Source organism: Impatiens glandulifera, chromosome 7 (genome assembly GCF_907164915.1).
Source record: "Impatiens glandulifera chromosome 7, dImpGla2.1, whole genome shotgun sequence".
Lineage (NCBI taxonomy): Eukaryota > Viridiplantae > Streptophyta > Magnoliopsida > Ericales > Balsaminaceae > Impatiens > Impatiens glandulifera.
The window spans coordinates 46,139,686-46,158,081 of NC_061868.1; the positions used below are offsets into that span (position 1 = coordinate 46,139,686).

The following is an 18,396-nucleotide window of genomic DNA, read 5'->3' on the forward strand; positions in this document are numbered from 1 at the left end:
CTTCAGATCTAATTGGAAATAGAACCCAACTTTCCAATAATTTATGCCAGCTCTCTTTCTCTCATCTCTTCGCTATTTTGGGGGGGCGTTTTCATCATATCATCCACACATACCCAATTAAGATTGTAGGTTTTTGTAAACCCAGAAACCCTTATTCTCTCCCCGCCGTCTTACTTCGGGTAAGTTGATCATCAGCACAGACAAAACCCTTATATTGTAAATCAATTATCAGTTATGTATGTTATTGTATCATTGTTTTACCGATTAAGACAAGATGAAAAACCCTATTGTTGTTTCACATCCTGTAATGGGTCTAATCTCTTTTTAGTTGGTTATCGGTTGCTTCCAGTCCTGCATTGAATATGATCGGTGTGTTAATTATCATGATCTGTCTTTTCTTTTGAGAATTTAGCTTAAGATTGATATGTAATTAAAACCCAATCTGTTTGCTGCTGGTTTCTAGCATAGGTGGAGCTGTCATGCAGCTTTATCATCATCCATATTCTTTGGATAGCCAAAAGGTGAGACTGGCTTTGGAAGAAAAGGGTATTGATTACACATCATACCATGTCAACCCTATCACAGGCAAGAACATGGACACCACATTCTTCAGGATGAACCCTTCTGCCAAACTTCCTGTTTTTCAGAATGGTTCTCAAGTAATATACAACACAATAGAGATAATCCAGTATGATCCATCACTTAACTCTTTTTATAAATCCTTCTTAATTGTATGAAATAATTCAAATTTGATTAAAAACGGTTGATTTTGCAGGTATATTGAGAGAATTGCAATTGTCTCATCTGGTGGTAATGTCTCACCAAGCAGCAGAGAGGTTGTGGATTGGATGAACAAGATACAAGAATGGAATCCTAAGTTCTTCACACTCTTCCATGTTCCAGAGAAGTATCGTGTTATTGTCTCAAAATTCTTAAGGAGAGTATTAATAGCCAGGATGGCAGAATGCCCTGAACTAGCAAGTGCCTACCATTGCAAGCTTAGAGAGGAATACGATACAGAAGAGAAGCTAAGGAATGTGGAGATTTTGAGACAGAGCGAGCAACAATTGGTTAGGCTCTTGGACGAAATGGAAACAAAACTGAACGAGAGCTCGTATTTGGTAGGGGAAGAGTTTACGATGGCTGATGTGATGTTAGTTCCTCTATTAGCACGGTTAAAGCTTCTTAATTTGGAAGAGGAGTACATCAAATGTAGGATTAATGTTTCCCAGTACTGGAATGCGGTTCAAGAGAGGCCTAGTTATAAGAAAACGATTGGTAAATACTTCAATGGATGGAGGAAGTACAAAACGTTGTTTAAAACATGGTGCTCGCTTAGGATCCGAGATATCTTGAAGAGATACTGATCAATATATATATGCTTTCCTTGGTATAAAGAATTTTAAGTTGAATTGTATAGAGTTAAGGGTTAAACACTACTTTAAATGTTCTCTTAACTGTGAGAATTGTACTTCAAATTGTGTGTGAGTTGGGGGCAATTATTATTACCCTCTCCATTTTGTTGAAAGATTTTAGGCCCACACTACCATTGCTTTTTATTATCTTGGATAGGGGGCTGCTTTTATTTACTTTGAATGTGGTATTTGAATGTTGTGAAGTATAATATAAGTTTGTGAATTTATTTCTTATAAACAAATGTGGTATTTGGATGTTGGGAAGTATAATATAAATTTGTGAATTTATTTCTTATAAACAAAAGCATGGTCAACAATATCTTAATCATGTCAATTTAGTTTTTCAAATATTTATGAACACGTGTGAAAACCACTATTATCTTAAACTAAAATCGAACCAGAAAGTGTCGTTAATTTCTTTTTAGAAGACATTATTAATGAGAATCGAAATCGATATCTAAGTTTATCCACCTGGATTCAAACATGGTATTTAAGAGAACATTTCAATTATAGATGCAACCAACCGCTCACAAAACAAGGAAACTACTTGATGGAACGAGTAATGACAAAAATAAGTTAATTAATTGCATTATTCCCAGGTTTGTTTCATTAATAAACCAGTCCACATCAATGGAGGTCTGTAATTAACAACATCACAATTGTAGGTGAGATTTCCAAATCAATGAGATTGGATGAAACAATAACAGGAGTTAAATGTCAAAAGTGAGAAAGAATAGCAAAATTCCACCAAAAAGTAACAAATTGAATTGGAAATGCACATGTATTGGGGAACCATGCCTACTGCAAACAATATATAAAGAAATTACCAGTCTATCTACTATACCTTCTCTATAATAGACCAATGACAATTCTTCTCGCAGTTTCCGTCCTAAAGATGTACTTCAATCACGGTTCTTCTTTTGATACTTACATCGGTTGGGTTTTATACACGGGGACCCTGATCTCATCCACCCCGTTTCTCTATTTATTTCTCTCAGAGACCCTGACAATGCCTTTTCTCATTCTGTTGAGCCCCAGATTTTAAGCTATCAAAGTCCATCGGTTGTTGAAACGCCTGAGATCTCTTTCCACATGCAATTTTCAAATCCGACGAAGATGCTTTATATGTGCAGTGTGGATGTTCTTTCTTGTCAAGTGAAGAAATAGGAGGTAAAGGTGGGAAAGGTTGGAAAGGAATACCGGGTGCAACAACCCAACTAATTGGCCTTTCAGCTTGTGGAAACCCAAATTGCTGTACAACTGCTAAGGGAATCCCATAAGAGACGGGAAGTCGAGAATTGAATCGTTTTTGCAGGGAAACCTTGATAAAATCCGAACATTCGGGTAATGAGAAACCGGGAGGAGCATCCACATCGATATTCATCGAACGTGAATTTTGAGGATCTTCGTGATTCGTCATTGTTTCAGGTGCCTCATCCCATCGGCTCTTACGCTTGCGAGTCCTAATCGCGTTTGTAGGACAACTTGTGCTACAAGGCACGCCATCAATAGGATTAATGGGGAGGAGGAGCTTTTGGTTGTTGTTATGTGGTGGGTCGGGTCGGGTCGAGTATCTGTTGCAGTTGGTACCCTGATTATGATGATGGTCAAGTCTGAGGTCATCATTACCATTGTTGGCGCAACTGATTTTCCTGACAGTCTTGGGGATCCACCTGTCTCGAAAGTTCCGAGCAATCTGATGAACCTGTATTTTCAATTAGATTTGTTATGTTTGACAAAATTCACAATCAAGCAAAATCTTTATTTGTTATGTTTTAAAAAATAATAATGATCTATAAAATAATCTGATTTTGAAAAAAAAAATCTCTATACCGAATCAAACAACAAAAATCACACTATCCAAGTAATAATCTAATCATGATTTATGGAGAAAAATGATTTTCAACTTTAACTTTGACGAATTTTAATGAGATTGTGAGATATCATGACAAAATCCTAGTTTACAATTAGGCTCGTTAAAGCACCAGTCATCAGAAGTATACTAGAAAAAATATGGTTATCATAATTAATTGCTTACCAATACAAGTACCCTACACACTTTGATTGAGTGAGGATGAAAGCTAAAATAAAGACAACAGGAAGAACCGCAGCTAATTCAAATAACTTACTACATGTAATTACGGGAGAGGTACAACGTAAGGGTGTAGGCTAGCGAGTAGGGGATTAAAGCAATTTGTATTTGTATATGAGGCTAAATGTGAGAGCTAGTAGGGTATGAATGAATTGAATAGAGAATGTCTAGTATCTCTCATCTCCTCCTTCTCTAAGTCTCATCACCCTCTTTCTTTCATAGCTCATCCCCTTCTATATTGTAAACCCTAACTACTATCATCTATTTGAAGTATCAACAAGATAGTTGCTACATAACATGTTGATGAAAATTTATGAACATATTTGAAAAAGGACGAAAGGCATAATAAATTTATACCTGCTTGTCATCATGCTCTGTAAATGACAAAATTGACTCCCGAAAGCTGCAGAGGGACAAAGTTGAAGATCAGATAAAATTACTACATAGGGTTTAGGGTTGCATGATCAAGATTGCAAAAAGTTACAGATAAAACTAATAATTTCCAATTTGAAATTTCATTTTACAGTTACTCAGAAAGGCGGAAATAATAAAAATAATTTATTACTAAAACAATGTCATACACTAAACACTGACTGCAAAATGGTGGGATAAATTATAAATTTTCTTTTTCTATTCTCGAAAAATAAATAAATTAGAAGTTTCTCTTTCAAAAGAAAAACGTTTGTGCACTAACGAGAATAATGAAGAAGCAACACAAAGCTTTCTTGCACACATCAAGGAATTCTATTGTGCAGAAGTGTTAAAATTAGCATTGCAACTTGTATAAATAGAAACTTACTTTAGGATCTAGATAATACATTTCAGGCAATGAAAATATTTACTCATCCTATTGGAGGCAAGGATTAAGGATATTCATGGAACTACAGCAACCCCACATTCCATTAAATGTATAAATAATTCTAACCTCTCCACTCCAGGACGAGGTGGACCTCCAGTAATATGTTCCGTAGTAAGTATATTCCTGTAGGCAAGATATTCCAAAACCTGCATAGAAAGAAAATTTCCCATATCCACTGTAAACTTTGTAAACTTTCCACAAGGGAATGGAAAGATGGCAAGCTAAAACACATTCAAATTTTGGTTGGCAGGATAAAGAACAAAAACCAAATCGGATCTAATAAAAAACAAGACAAATTGACCCAAAAATGAAATGAGTTTTCAAACCAAACCAGAACATTTCTCTCAAACATATTTACCTGTACCCAAAAGTAATGATTTTCCTGGACTACTATATTGCATAGTACAAAATATTATAGATAACTTGTTCGAAAAACTTGATTCTATGAACATTTAGACATGAAAGCAGAAAGAACAGACACGCCAGGAAAAGATACCTTCAGAAGCTTTCGGAGAATTGGGGTCTTGTTGAATTCCTTTCTGTACCGTTTCATTATGTTGTGCAACATTTGTAAACCTACAGAACAGAGTGGAGATTTCTTCGTGAATAGAACAATTAGTACCAAATACTTGATCCATCATAATATAGAACATTTTCTTCAACACGATATAAAAAAGGGAAGGGGGAAAACAGGCTCTACCATTCTTGTTGATAATATCAACCAAAACCATTCGCGATTTTGTTTTCAGCAGGGCATCAAGTATCATGGAAAGGTCTCGATTGCTGTAAATGAAATGAAACTATAAGCATATGAAATAGGTTTCCATCAGAAAAAGGAAATATTTTGGTCAAAAAGTCTGTTTTATTTTTAGTTTTTTAAAATGTCTTTTTTTATTGAAATCGAGAGTGGAACGCAAGAAACGTTCCTAAACAGTTTGCTGAAAAAAATGGCTTCACCACTGCCACAATAACCTGAAGTAGAGGTAGATAGAAAATTCGAAAAGTCTGTTTCATAAATCAGAGGTGGATAGAAAATAACCTCTGAATGGTGGCTTCACCACTGCCACAATAACCTGAAGCAGCAGTCAACAAAAGAAGCTTCAAGTAGCCCTTGGTGGAATCCTGAGAATAAAAAAACAAAAAAAAACAGCCATATCAATTTCTACCTTAGTTGCATTTACAAAATGAAAGTGGAAAATCAATTTATGGAAAAAGCAGATAAGTAGTAGCAACATAAATATAAATTTATTACAATAGGAACAGATGCATAAGGAGACGCAAGTAGAGACAACTCCATTTCTTAAATCATTAATACATCCTTCTATATGTAAGCTGACACCAGCAATACAAATAAAGAGACTTCCAACTTTTTGGACTTCATCTCAAAAGAGTGTGTTCATAAATAAAGTTGGTTGTCGCGAGTGATACTCTTTAAAGTTCAGTTTTGCACAAGCAAAAAAACTGATTTAAAAGGTTGTTAGATATGAAGATAAATATATTATTATGTGATTAGGAATGCTTACTCTTCTTTTGCTTATTCCCCCAACTGCGTCCAGCAACTCATTGAGTTTCTCCTCAACTACAAATATTTAAAGAGACATAGAGGGCCACATCAAGAACTATAAACAAATAATGATTAGGGGAAGGAAAAACTACAAAAGGCGAAGAGGATTACCTGCTTCAAATCGGCTATTTGAAGAACTTGAGATCGGTTTTTTGGTTTTACATGGTAAAACATGAGACTTGTTATCCACCATAGGGGGTTTATCAAGATTCTTGACACCCTTCACCTTCCCCTTCTTGACAGCAGAAGATGGAATTTTTGTTTTGGCTTGCAAATTCGAAGCAGCCTTGCTCCTTTTTACATGGGTTTTGCATTTCTTCACAATAACCTTTGTTTCAGAAGAGGATTCACCTTTCTTAGTCAATGGTGAAGTATCCGAACTTTGAGTAAGGTCAAGATGATTGCTAAACTTTTTTCCTGAAAAATCTGGCAGAGCATTGCATGTGATCGCTTGAGATTTGTCTTGTTCAAGCAACACTTCAGACATCTGACCAGATTCGGACGATTTCTCCAATGAGTTCTCAGATGAAATTTGTGAGCCAGATGCCAATGCATTTGAAGTATTTGTCATTCCCATGACCTCCAAAGATTCATCTGCAGACACAGATTTATGGATTTCATCCTTGTCTTCAGACATCTTCAAGTTTTCTAGTATGGAGGTTGTTGAGTCGTCAATAATAATTTTGGGCCTGCCTGCATCCACTTCTAGTTTGCTGTTTATAGCATGTGTTTCAACATCATCCAAAGAACTGGGTGCATATAGTAAATTTCTCAAATCATCATCAATTTCATTTTCCTTATACACCATTAGGGGTTCAGGATATTCCTCATCTGAATCATCTTGAACAATCACTTCAGCATTTGATCTATCACCACCTATGTATCCCCGACACTGAGAGGAGCCACAAACACATCTTTTTGCCGCAGCACCAAACACCCGGACATAATTATAATCAAATGTCAACTCTTCACCCTGAGACAGTCAAAAACTAAAACTTGATATCTATGCTTTAAAATATCTAACCAACAAAAGAAACTGCAGATGAATCATGTTTTATGTATTTCTTGCCGGCCAAAAGAACCATGGTAAGTAAGGGTGATAGGGACCCAAAGAAGAGAGGATCACACTAACCAACTGTTATCTAGGCCAAGGTTCAATAAAGAAGAAAAAATTCATATTTTCTTAAATAAAAATAGTTTTTCAATGATATATGAAAATGAAATGAACTATGCTTTGGCTTCTGAGAACTTTTAATGATGACTTCAAGTAACAGTATAGCTAAGGGTAATATACCTTCTTAATGTCACGAACTGCAAAAAGTCCAATACAAACTTCTCCATTCACCATCCACTGCATCAGAAAATGCAGAGATTGGGTCAGTAATCTCAAAGTAACCAGACAAAACACATAATATCAAGTGATGTGCAAGAGAATGGTTTCTGTAAAAAATGTAGCCATGTCAAAGATTAAGTCTTAGATTCATAGATTGTCATCAAATTTGCAAAGTTCTTAAAATCAAGAAAATGGTGAACTTAGGTAAAATAAAATATAAGCAAAACAAGTCTAAGCAGAAATTCACCTAAGAAGTTCAAAGTGGTTGCAAGTCTTAAGATAAAACACCAAAACAGATATAGTAGACAAGAGAACTTAAATCAATTGTATTAAAGGAACTTCATTTCTTAGTAACAACCAGCCAAGTCTCTATTGAATTTTAATCTTAAATCCATAAGTAGATGAGGAAAATCATAACTAGAGCCACTTTGATGAAATTAACAGATGGAACAAAATTTGAAAGCAAACAGCTTGTGAAATTAAAGGAGCTCATGAGATACAGCCAGCATTTATAAATAAAATAAAAAGTGTGTTTGTTCACTCATATATACATTTTATACCCAAAGTAAAAGTGAGTTGATGATCAGAAATTGCAATGTCTATTACAGAATGGGGTGTTATCATACAAGTACATGGAAGATTGTGGGTTTCTCTATATAAATGGAGACATTTGTGTTTCAAATTTTCTATTATTTGTTCACATGTTCAAGATGCAGAAAGCATGCACAAAGAAGATATCTGCAGAAACTATTGGTTAACTTAATATTGTGTCAAACACAGAACATGCTACATAACAATGTTGATGCTAGCAAAATCATGGATGATTTTGGGTAGAAGTGGAAGGAAGCAGGGGATGATCATTCAACTTCAACGTACGAAAAAACAAAGAAAACGGAACAAAATCTTATTGCCTTTTCATGTTCAAATGTAATGTGCAGAGCACATTTCTTTAAAACACAGCTTGGTACTATAAGAAAAGACAAAAACATCACCTTTTCCGTTTGGCAATTAGGTTCACAACTATGGTTTATGAAACGACCCAAATTCCCCTTAGCACATGCATCTATAACCTGCAAAGAGCAAATAATAAGCTCATTACAAAAATATGAAAATTTAACATAAAAGCATAACCACATGGACTACAAGACAGATCCTGACATACAGGAATTATAAACTCCACCCGTGTAAATCTTTTCTCCATATTTCACTTGTATCATTTTGTTTGTCATGACCTACTATAACCATTTTTTCTAAGACCTACTATAACTTCAATGCTCAATACTTTAATTATCCCGTTTTTCGTCTTATGATAACTTTCACAAGTTTAAGGCCATACTACTTTTTGAAAGATATGTAAAGGTAACGTTGTATGTAATAAATGATCAAAGTAATTGCCTTAATCTACAAAGTTAGCATATGATTATGAAAGAGGTGTAAAATGGGATGGAGGTGATCTAGGATTTATATTTAAAAGAAAAAATTAATCAATGTGTATTGAATAGAGGAAGGTGGTAGGCTTACAAACAAATATTGAGCTTATAGACAAGGGAGTGAAGAAAAGAAACAGATGCACAGAAATACAGTAATATGCAAAATTTGGCATCAAGAACTGAATATCAACTCCTATAATATTTGAGACTGCATGTTCATCATTTGAGACTTTTGAGTTCAAAGGTTTGAACAATATATGGAGGAGGCAAAATAGCTACTTTCAGAAAGGCCCTTCAATCAGCTCCAATTAGTATCTTGCTAGGAGAAGATCAAGTAATTATGTAATTGAAATTGGCACTCAAGATCCTTCGATGAATGGAAATGGGTTCAACTTTAGAAAGGATAAAGAAAATACAAGTGGCTTCCCCCATTACAATATCAAGTGTGGCGGTGTCAGTTCAGCCAAGCTCCACACATTTTCTGTCAGATCACTAGTTCTCATACCAATGTGTACAAACAAGCCCAAACGCTTAACAAAAAGTTGATCATATAAAATGGTTTAATTTTTTCACATAAAAGAAAAGTGTCCAAGCACCATTCATCAGCCACTGTGGGGTTTTGCAAATATATGGTTATCATGCAATTTAAGCTAGAAATATACAACACTGAAGAACCCCAGTTAACTACACTGGTCAACATAGAACAACTTCATATTATAAGAAGCCTTGACAAAATCAAATGTACATTAATGCAACAGTGGTATAGAAGCACAAACCTCACTGCCGTTCAAAGTCATGAAGTAAAAGTGCTTATGTCCCATGGAAGCATATTCCCTTTGCCGTGCCTCATAAGCATGAACATCAAGCACCTAGAGGAATCAAGGACAAAAGAACATCAATTTGTTAATCATTTATTGGAAAAGTTACCACTATACAAGGAAATTAGTCTAAGACAACATGAACATTTCTTATCATGAGAGTTTGAGCAGCAATTGCTCAAGGAAATAAGAGAAAAGGAGGGTACCGAATATGAATAACATACTTTTTTTTTATTATTATTGCACGGTTTAGACATTGTATGTTTCTTCCAAGCGATACTATAAATGTTTAATAATGAGTAACTGCTACACTAATACATATTGCAGTACTGTAGACATCATCTTAAAAACCTATAAAAGATCTCATGTTTTGCAATATTTACTTGAGGCATACTAAACTCCTGATATGATATTACTGCACCCAGGGATATGAGATCTCCTCGTAAATTTCCAATGCATTGAAACAGTATCCAAACAACTAAGTGTCAACTAACCTCCCCAACATATTCAATAAGAAATTGTCCTATGCGGATGTCTTGAACCACCTGGAGCCCATATCCCTTCTTCCCACAACGGAACCACTTTAATTTGGCATAACTACGCTTCTGGAACTGCAATAAAAAAAAATATCTCAGATAATAATGCATATTAAATAAGGATAAAGAATTTTTAACATAATAACTGAAATACCTTTTGATTGGAACAAAGCTCCCCACAAGGGCAAGTCCCTTGTACACATTCAATGTTAAGCATTCGATTCAAGCAGCCATCACCACAACCCTTTCTTCCATCAGGAGATGATTTACAGTGGCAAACCATTATCTGAAAATAGAAATAGCACACCAATGCATGAGAGTATCTCCAACAAATATTAACATCAATGTAGATAACCTTTAAGATCATCATTGTTTAATAGTAAAGAATTTTGGATTGGATTAGCAATCTGTAGATCCCCCACAATTCTGAAGCTCACAGTCTAGTGGGATTAGTGATTCTCTGAATGTTGGATACAGTTAATACAAGGGAGAGATTGGATTTGATTATCCAACAGGGTCAATAATTAATTCAGTAACTACTCTCTCTCTTTGGTACATCTTTCCTTGGGCTTTGAATCCTGTTTTAGCCTTTTGATCCTTAATTCTAAATTTAGTAATTAATACCACTGGCAACAAAAATAGGAAGAGAAAGTACTAGACACGAGCAATGTGGACAAAAGAACCCCATGAGATCACATAAAAAAGGATAGGTGTATGATTTATACTAATTATAGATCCTCTAATAAACAACATATAAATGAAAAGTTACAAGAGACTTATTGGGAAGAGGAAAAAAATAAATAGATATCATTGGTCCTAGCCATGAATGTATGTAATCAAGAGCCTGATTGTTAACATGGGAATGCTTACTCAACTCTAACCAACCAACCATAGATATGTACATCGAATTTTATTTTATTATTTTTCTTTTTTTCTAATTTATGAAGCTAGCACAACTTCTCAGTCATGACCCCCACTTCAACTTAAGGCGATCTTAGTGGGAATCGAACCCGTGACATTTGGTCTTTCTTAGGCACGACTCTTGTCACTAGAGCTACACTAGTGAACTTGATAGCTATATACATCAAACGAACAGACATATCTATGAAACTGACTAGAAGGAAACTGACATAGTTTGCAACAAGTAAGAGCAAAGGATAAGCACTGTTAGATAGAGCATTCTCAATTTAAAACGATGACAGTGCATAAGAATTACGAGATTGCACTTCCTCCTAATTTAGGAGATCCGCCACATCCATGATCAAACAAAATATTTTCAGTGACATCAATAGTCAGGCAAATAATCATTTGACTTGAATTTGTTAGGCCAACAATGAGACTATCAGTTTCCCAAATTAAAAAAATTATATGTTTGAGGAATCAGTTCCAAAACAAGTGGGATCAGCATTAACCTCGTCAATGGTTTGGGATTTGCGGGAACGGTGCAGAAACAAATTTGACTTGATAAGCGTCCAAGATGCATCTTGAGGAGCTACAAGGCAGATTTGAAATGCATCAAATGTCAAAGGGGAAAATAATATTTCTTTTCTTTATTCTTTTCGGCAAAGGGAAAATAATATTAAACCCAGACATAAGAAACCTATAAAACAAGTACATACATTGTTTATGATCCAACTTCCTGGAATTTGAGTAAGTATTACAAGGATCTTCCCCACAAGATGCATCTGATATTTCCAACTCCTCATTAATATCATCATTGGACTTCTCTTGGGGTACTGAGCAGTCAGCATATTCTTTGTCCATATTGTCCTTGCATGTCCTTAAATGTGAATCAGATATGAAACAAAATAACTCTCAGTATGGATGAGATATAAACCGTCATGTAAAATCAATATCAAATATGTAAGATCAGACAAGGCAATTAAGAGGAAATGATATGGAATCCTCAAACTCACTCCAATTCATGTTGACCATCTCATTGTGCATCAATTATCAACGTAAACAAATATCTATCATGTTTACTCAATCAATTCCTCACTTAGTCTACCTTACACCAGAATTAGTACATCAATAAGTATAGGAATCCTAGTTTCATATCTTTTAATTCAAGATAAGTTATTCTATATAAACATTGTGGGGTTTATCAACTAAATATTTACAAATGTTTTTGAGAAGCACTCAAATGATATCATCATCTTTACTAATTGCCAGCATTCATAGTCCATAATATATGAACGAAGAAACCTAATAATGAAATGAACAAACAGTCATGCACGAGAGAAACATGATAAGCACTAATTTGGAGAAATTGCCACAAACACAGAACAAGACAAATCACATCTAGCATGAAAGAAATGCATCCATCAATTATATAAATGAATAAAAGGTAGAATTACTTGGGCTGGTAAAATGAAATCACAAATGCTATAAAACATGTTCAGTTGGAGAAATTAGATTTCCTCTCCAAAATAAATGGGTAACTGTAAAATTCTTTATTCCCAAATAAAATGGTGGATTGTACAACTTTTCCTGTAAAATGGTTATAGTACTCCTACAAAGAATATTCAAAATGGATAAAAAAAAAAGTTTGTTGACAGAAAAAGGGCCCTTTTAGAGCTTTTTGGTAAATTAATTGAAATTAGTCAATTTGGTATGTAACTTATGTTGACAAATTTTACTATTGATTGAAGAAGAGATAACAAATAGACTATCATCTAGTTCTTAGGGATAATTCTATTTTAAATAAAGTATTGATACTGTGAGAAAAGAGACAGAAATATCAGTATTCAATCAAGACTAATAATTCGGGCAATATAGAAGCTTATGACAGTAGCTGATGAAGGAGACAATTGAGCAGTCTAGAAAAAGTGTTCGCTAAGAAATAGGATATCCTAACACAGGGGTCAATGGTAGTGGTAATAATAGTAAACAACATGGTACATCTCCAAAGCCTAGAAAAGCAAGCAACAAAGAAAATGTTGATTGATGAAGAGATATCTAGGAACAAAGAGGTTAGAAAACTTAGACAGTTGAACTGATAGTTTTCCTATGTACTTCACTAACAGCCTTAATATTTATAAATCCCCCATAACTTGATACTTAGATTTTTTATATAATGAAGCTGTTGCATGTTGTATTGTCAAGTGCCAAGCAGGCACCTTGTGCAGATAAACAATATTTTAATCACATGCAAAACACTCCTAACTGCATAAGCAACTCTTCACATAATAGTTCATGGATGGAATGGGTCCTTGGCATAACTCATCACTTAAAAACACTTGTAATCAACCAATTTGGTTAGCTTATCAATTCAAATTCTTAGGCAGTTTGAGATGGAAAAGATGATCTATCAGTTTCATTATAATCTAAGCGCATTTCATGACAAATATTATGAGAGAGAGTCAAGTTAACAGCATCACATATTCTGCATAGTCCCATGCAGTTTCAAACATTCTGCACCAGTACAAATGTAAATGTTGTCATGAGAATGGAAGTATACCATCTGCAGTCTGTTTCTTCAATGGAGTCTGCAAGAGTAGCTGCAATACGCCTCCATTTTAAGCAATCGTCACAGCAGACCCAAGCAATCCTAGGGGATGGAAATTGCAATTCTGAAGCATGAGGTGACATCATGCCAGATTTGAGCACCCCCTCCGTTGAATTCCCAATTCTTCTTTTGACTGATGGAAGATTATCCAATTTATTCCCTTCAACATCAACTAATACAAGATCAATTATTCAATAGTAGACTGGAAGAAACAGAATAAGCAACAGTTTGTTCCAGCAAAGGAAGATATCAATTGTAGAAAAATATAGAAGTAAAGCAATGACAAACATGATAAAAGGACTAATTGGCCAGCTTAACATAAAAAAAAAACTTGGAAGACTTGTCCATATATTAATTTCTAATTGTGAATGGATCATAACACAAGCTTCCAATTACCTGTTTCATGATCATTTTCAATTTTGGAAACATCTTGACCATGAGCACCTTCCTCTTTCGATTTCTTCTTACTAACTGGCTTTCCATTCTTTCCCTTCAGTTTAGAAGTTTTCCCTTTCTGCTTATCCAGAGAATTAGTGACTTCCAGCATGCTTTTACCAACTATTCTGGATTTTGAATTTTTGGATTTCTTGTGCCCCTTAGCATATACAAGTAATTTCTTGGGGACACTTGAATCAGGTGATTCAAATCCTTTGTCATGACCACCAGATCTAGTAGTTTCTGAACCACCTCTGCAATTTTTAACCTCTCCAGAACCTCTAGACTCCATCAACAATGATGATGACAACAGTTCTTTAGAGCATCCCTCGCCATTGTAAATATCTCCACTTCCCCCCTTCTCATGTTTCTCCAGTAAAATAATATTGTCTGTGATTTCAGGGCTAGGCAATCTATCGTCCATACAACAATTATCTTCCTGATGAAGCATGACAGGGTTATTTCCATCCTTACCAATCAATTCTGGTAGATGCAAATCTCTCACATCTCCAAGAGCTGCAGAAGCTTTGGAGGAGATCTTAGCATGACGAGTAACTTCTTCAGCCTTTCCATCTACTTGGGTATCCGAGATAAGGTTGATAACTTCTGAATCAGGTGATGTTCCAGGATCCAAGTACTGATTATCAGCAGCAACTCTCAGTGCTTCACCCTCAATCTGAGAATGTGTACACTGATGATTACACGAATGGACCATAACAGGCATTTTTAAAATGGAACCTTTGCAAAGTTCTTTCAGTTCCGGTATTTCCATATTTTGAACCAAGCAGTTTTGTTTGGCATTTTCCTCTACACTTTGTGCTGGGCAACTCCCAACAGGCTCATTACCTAATTTAACTTTCAGGCGAATGGGACGACCAGTTGATGTATAGTTATTTTGTTTTGAAAATTTTGAACTTTTGCCATCTTTCGCCTTGTTTTTGCTGTCCTGTGCAGATTTACCTCTTTGAGATTTAGTATGCTTTTTTTCAACTACATCAGCAGGTAAATTTTGAACCAAAAGTTGAGCGATATTCCCTAATGATCCCCAACTAGAAGAACGTCCTGTTTTGCATAAATTTGTTCTCCTCCTCCTTTCAACATTCTGCAAAACAGTATTCAAATGTGTCTGCTTTGTGGCTAGCCTCTCACATTTCCTTGTTGCTTTATTCTTTCGTGCATTCTGATTTACTTTACCCTTTCTAGCATTCTTTCTAGAATCCAAACAAGTCATATCTGGGCCAGGAATTTCAGGGGCATAATTGCATGCAACATTGTCTTTGTCTTTATCCCCTCTCAATACAGGACTAGTGTCAATAACAGCAACAAGACTAGTATCCTCCACATCAGGTTCAATTGCGCAGCTAGTCCCAGTCATACTAAAAGGCTCACATGATTGCATAGAAACTGACAACCCCTCAACATCACAATTTGAATCCATAGCATGAACTTCAGTTTCTAATAGAGGTGATGATATCTGGACAACATCTCCACTCTGGGAGATAACAATCTCGGTAATAATGTCAAAGTAGCAAAATCTCTTCAGAAACCAATCACTTACTTCCTGAAATTGAAGAAACAACAGAGTAAGATAAACATGTCTCTAGATGAGAAACAGCAATCCCATTTTTTATAGCAAAACATAAAACTCATCTGCTTACTAACAACACAGATAGAGCAATTTCAATAACAAAGACAGCAAGTATAATGGTTGTCAAACAAGTATACACTTTCACATCTAGAAACATAACAAATGGACTACCATGGCAGGATATCAGTTACTTTTTTAAAGGATATACAGTTACAATTTTATTTATTTTAAATGAAGCTTGGAATTACTTCAACATTGAAACTAATCTCTGCCAAGAATTACAGTTATGAAAAGAAACCAATAGTACTATTCAAACTTTCCAAAACAATATAACTGACTCCCCATCTAGTCCAGTTAAGAAGATTCATATTACTCAAACCTAGTTTGATGAGAAGATGATTTGTTTGTGGTCTCAAAACTTGATTCAGATTCATATGTTTCTTTCAGGAATCAACCCAATCCCCAAAAGAGAAAAGTGAAGCTGAGAGAATAAACACAAACATCAAGAGTAGATTTCTAATAGCCCATAATAGGAGAAGAAGACTTACCAGCCAAAAAACAAAATACAACTCTTAACCAGGAAAGAACCCTAATTATGACGATAGATAATCAATGCAGGTACGGAAACAACAAAACAAAAGTAACCCACTTCACAAAACGATGAAAAACTAAATAAAAAAATTGAGAAAGACGATTAAGATGACAAAACGCGGAAACCCTAAAACAAAATCCTCTCAACTTACTCATCAAACTTGAAAAACCCAATTCAACCAATGTCAATACATACAAACCCACGCATATATTTCGACAACAACAAGTTTCAAAAACGGAAATCAGGGTAATGGAAAAATTAAGAAGAATGAAACATCGAATAGAACAGGGATTGAACCTGATGATGAAGACGGAGAAGTAATCCAAAGCCGCCAAAAATGCAAGAACAGAGATAAGTAAAACTCGCATATGTATCGAAAAATTATACAGAAATTTTTCTATAGAGATGTAGAAAGAGAGAGAGGGTGGACCGGTGAAAGAATAAATTTTTTTTTTTTTTTTTCAGGAAACCGTTTTCAATTTGGGGAAATCCGAAAGCAAGATGGATTATACTTAAACCTACGGCTGATCTTGATTAGATTAATTAATTTTGTTTGAAAGCATATTATATATTTTTTAATTTATATTATATGGAATTTGTTACAAAATATTCGGACACGAAATTTTTAGGATTTATTTAAATGGAATAATATTTTAATTTTTTATATATATTAATAAAGAAAGTTTCAAAGAAAGTTTGTTTTTATTAAGTATAGTTAAGTTATAATAAATATTTTAATATATAATTGTTTGATATAATTAAGCGAGTGAATAATTAACAGCATTGAATGAGTCCGGCTATTGATGTGACATTCATCACATAAAAAATATTAATATATTGTTATAGTTAGTTACTTTATTTATAATGTGAATAATATAATAATAAAATAGCTCTTAACTTAAACAATAAATAAATTAGAACTACTTTATTATAATAGTAAAAAAGATCTTTAAAAAATAAGTGATTTATATGCAGTTTTTTATCATTATTATTTTCTGTAATTATATGATATTTTACAAACACCCTTATTATAACAAAGAAATTTTTGAAGCCGTCAATAAACTCAAATTGCCGACTTTTCTTAAATTGGTGTGAAATGGTTGATTTTTTTATACAAATTAGAAGACAATCAAATTATTTATATTTTAATTTGGGTTAGATTTTATTGGGGACAATTTGGATTTCAAATGTTTTTTTTTATAAATTTGACAATATAAACTTCTTATTATTAAATTTTACAAAATTAAGTTTTGTTTTAACAGTTTTAATTTATTATATATATATATATATATATATATGTATATAATGAGTAATTATACATACAGCATTCTCATAGCACTTACCTCCAGATTTGAAAAGAAAGAGAAAATATATCTAAAAATAATAGAAGAGAGAAAAATATGAACAAATTACATGTGTGCTCTAGATCTTCAAGTATATGTCACTTTTCCTTTCTTTCCACCAATGATCCTATCATTCTCTCTTTATAGGTTTTGTTATAACGAGAGGGATGGTGATTTAAGTAAGTCTCTTTAATACTAACCATAATGTGTGCCTGGGAGGTTATACAACTTTTTAAAACTTATATAAATATACTATATATTATTACATATAAATATACTATATATTATTACTTTAACATTGATGATGCATTTTTTAGCCCTCCCACTTACCCCTTGAAAAGCGTCATGATTGGCCAAAGCCCCACCGGGCGCATTAAGTCTCTCAACTGAGATCTACGACATTTCCTCTAACCTTTGGTAATGTAAGCTAATCCAATAATGGAACTACGGAATCTGTAGCATGTTTACCCCCTAGCGCTTGGGGAACGCAAGTTTGATCGAGGATTGGAGAGGAAAAAAAAACGCTCGGGATGGATTTTGGAGTCTTTGTGCGAGCCGTATGCGGTGAGAGTCGCACGTACGGTAACGAGGGGGGTTCGCGTCTATACGTGTAGTGTGGTGGTTGGGCCTACCCACCCTATTTGTTCCATGATCTATGGGTCTACTGGAGCTACCCACTTCGATCAATTAGCTAAGATTTTGACCGGATACGAAATCACTGGTGCTCATTATGTTCCTCTTTCTCCTTCTCCTTCTCGAACAACCCATCAAATTGAACTACTAATTTTTCTCTTTGGATAGTACTATTGAATCTCGCTTCTCTTCTTTCTTCTCGGACAACCCTATCGAATTTAATTGCTCGTGTTTCTCCTCAGACAACACC

The 18,396-nt window shown here is 34.5% G+C and overlaps 2 protein-coding genes across 4 annotated transcripts; one reads left to right on the forward strand and one right to left on the reverse strand.

The window, feature by feature from the left end:
• On the forward strand, positions 1-1,653 carry LOC124945218 (glutathione S-transferase TCHQD). Of its 2 annotated transcripts, none has more exons than XM_047485608.1 (3): positions 1-179; positions 464-688; positions 776-1,653. In XM_047485608.1, exons 2-3 carry the CDS (start codon positions 480-482, stop codon positions 1,365-1,367), a joined length of 801 nt encoding a protein of 266 aa, XP_047341564.1. In that variant the 5' UTR covers positions 1-179; positions 464-479; the 3' UTR covers positions 1,368-1,653. The 2 variants fall into 2 exon arrangements, with proteins under 2 accessions (XP_047341564.1, XP_047341565.1); XM_047485609.1 differs by having other exon boundaries at positions 469-688.
• A 325-nt stretch (positions 1,654-1,978) lies between these two features.
• LOC124944420 (histone-lysine N-methyltransferase ASHH2-like) lies at positions 1,979-16,621 on the reverse strand. 2 transcript variants are annotated; one of them, XM_047484669.1, is made up of 18 exons: positions 16,468-16,621; positions 13,952-15,551; positions 13,508-13,715; positions 11,667-11,827; positions 11,460-11,539; positions 10,202-10,333; positions 10,006-10,122; positions 9,470-9,562; positions 8,256-8,333; positions 7,225-7,281; positions 6,042-6,903; positions 5,890-5,945; positions 5,406-5,488; positions 5,067-5,149; positions 4,863-4,942; positions 4,433-4,512; positions 3,865-3,910; positions 1,979-3,120 (listed from the first exon to the last, which is right to left on the reverse strand). In XM_047484669.1, the coding sequence occupies exons 2-18, from the start codon at positions 15,426-15,428 to the stop codon at positions 2,410-2,412; spliced, it is 4,404 nt and encodes a 1,467-aa protein (XP_047340625.1). In that variant the 5' UTR covers positions 15,429-15,551; positions 16,468-16,621; the 3' UTR covers positions 1,979-2,409. The 2 variants fall into 2 exon arrangements, with proteins under 2 accessions (XP_047340625.1, XP_047340624.1); XM_047484668.1 differs by having other exon boundaries at positions 13,508-13,727.
• Positions 16,622-18,396: the final 1,775 nt, after the last annotated feature.

What these genes read in the sequence shown, in the direction of transcription:
- LOC124945218 (XM_047485608.1), top strand. Translation starts at nt 480, where the DNA reads ATGCAGCTTTATCATCATCCATATTCTTTGGATAGCCAAAAGGTGAGA. An exon ending in AACACAATAGAGATAATCCA is followed by an intron (nt 689 to 775) that starts GTATGATCCATC and finishes TTGATTTTGCAG; the next exon opens with GTATATTGAGAGAATTGCAA.
- LOC124944420 (XM_047484668.1), bottom strand. Translation starts at nt 15,428, where the DNA reads ATGGATTCAAATTGTGATGTTGAGGGGTTGTCAGTTTCTATGCAATCA. An exon ending in AATCCCAAACCATTGACGAG is followed by an intron (nt 10,334 to 11,459) that starts GTTAATGCTGAT and finishes TTCTATTTTCAG; the next exon opens with ATAATGGTTTGCCACTGTAA. An exon ending in AAATAGCCGATTTGAAGCAG is followed by an intron (nt 5,946 to 6,041) that starts GTAATCCTCTTC and finishes AAATATTTGTAG; the next exon opens with TTGAGGAGAAACTCAATGAG.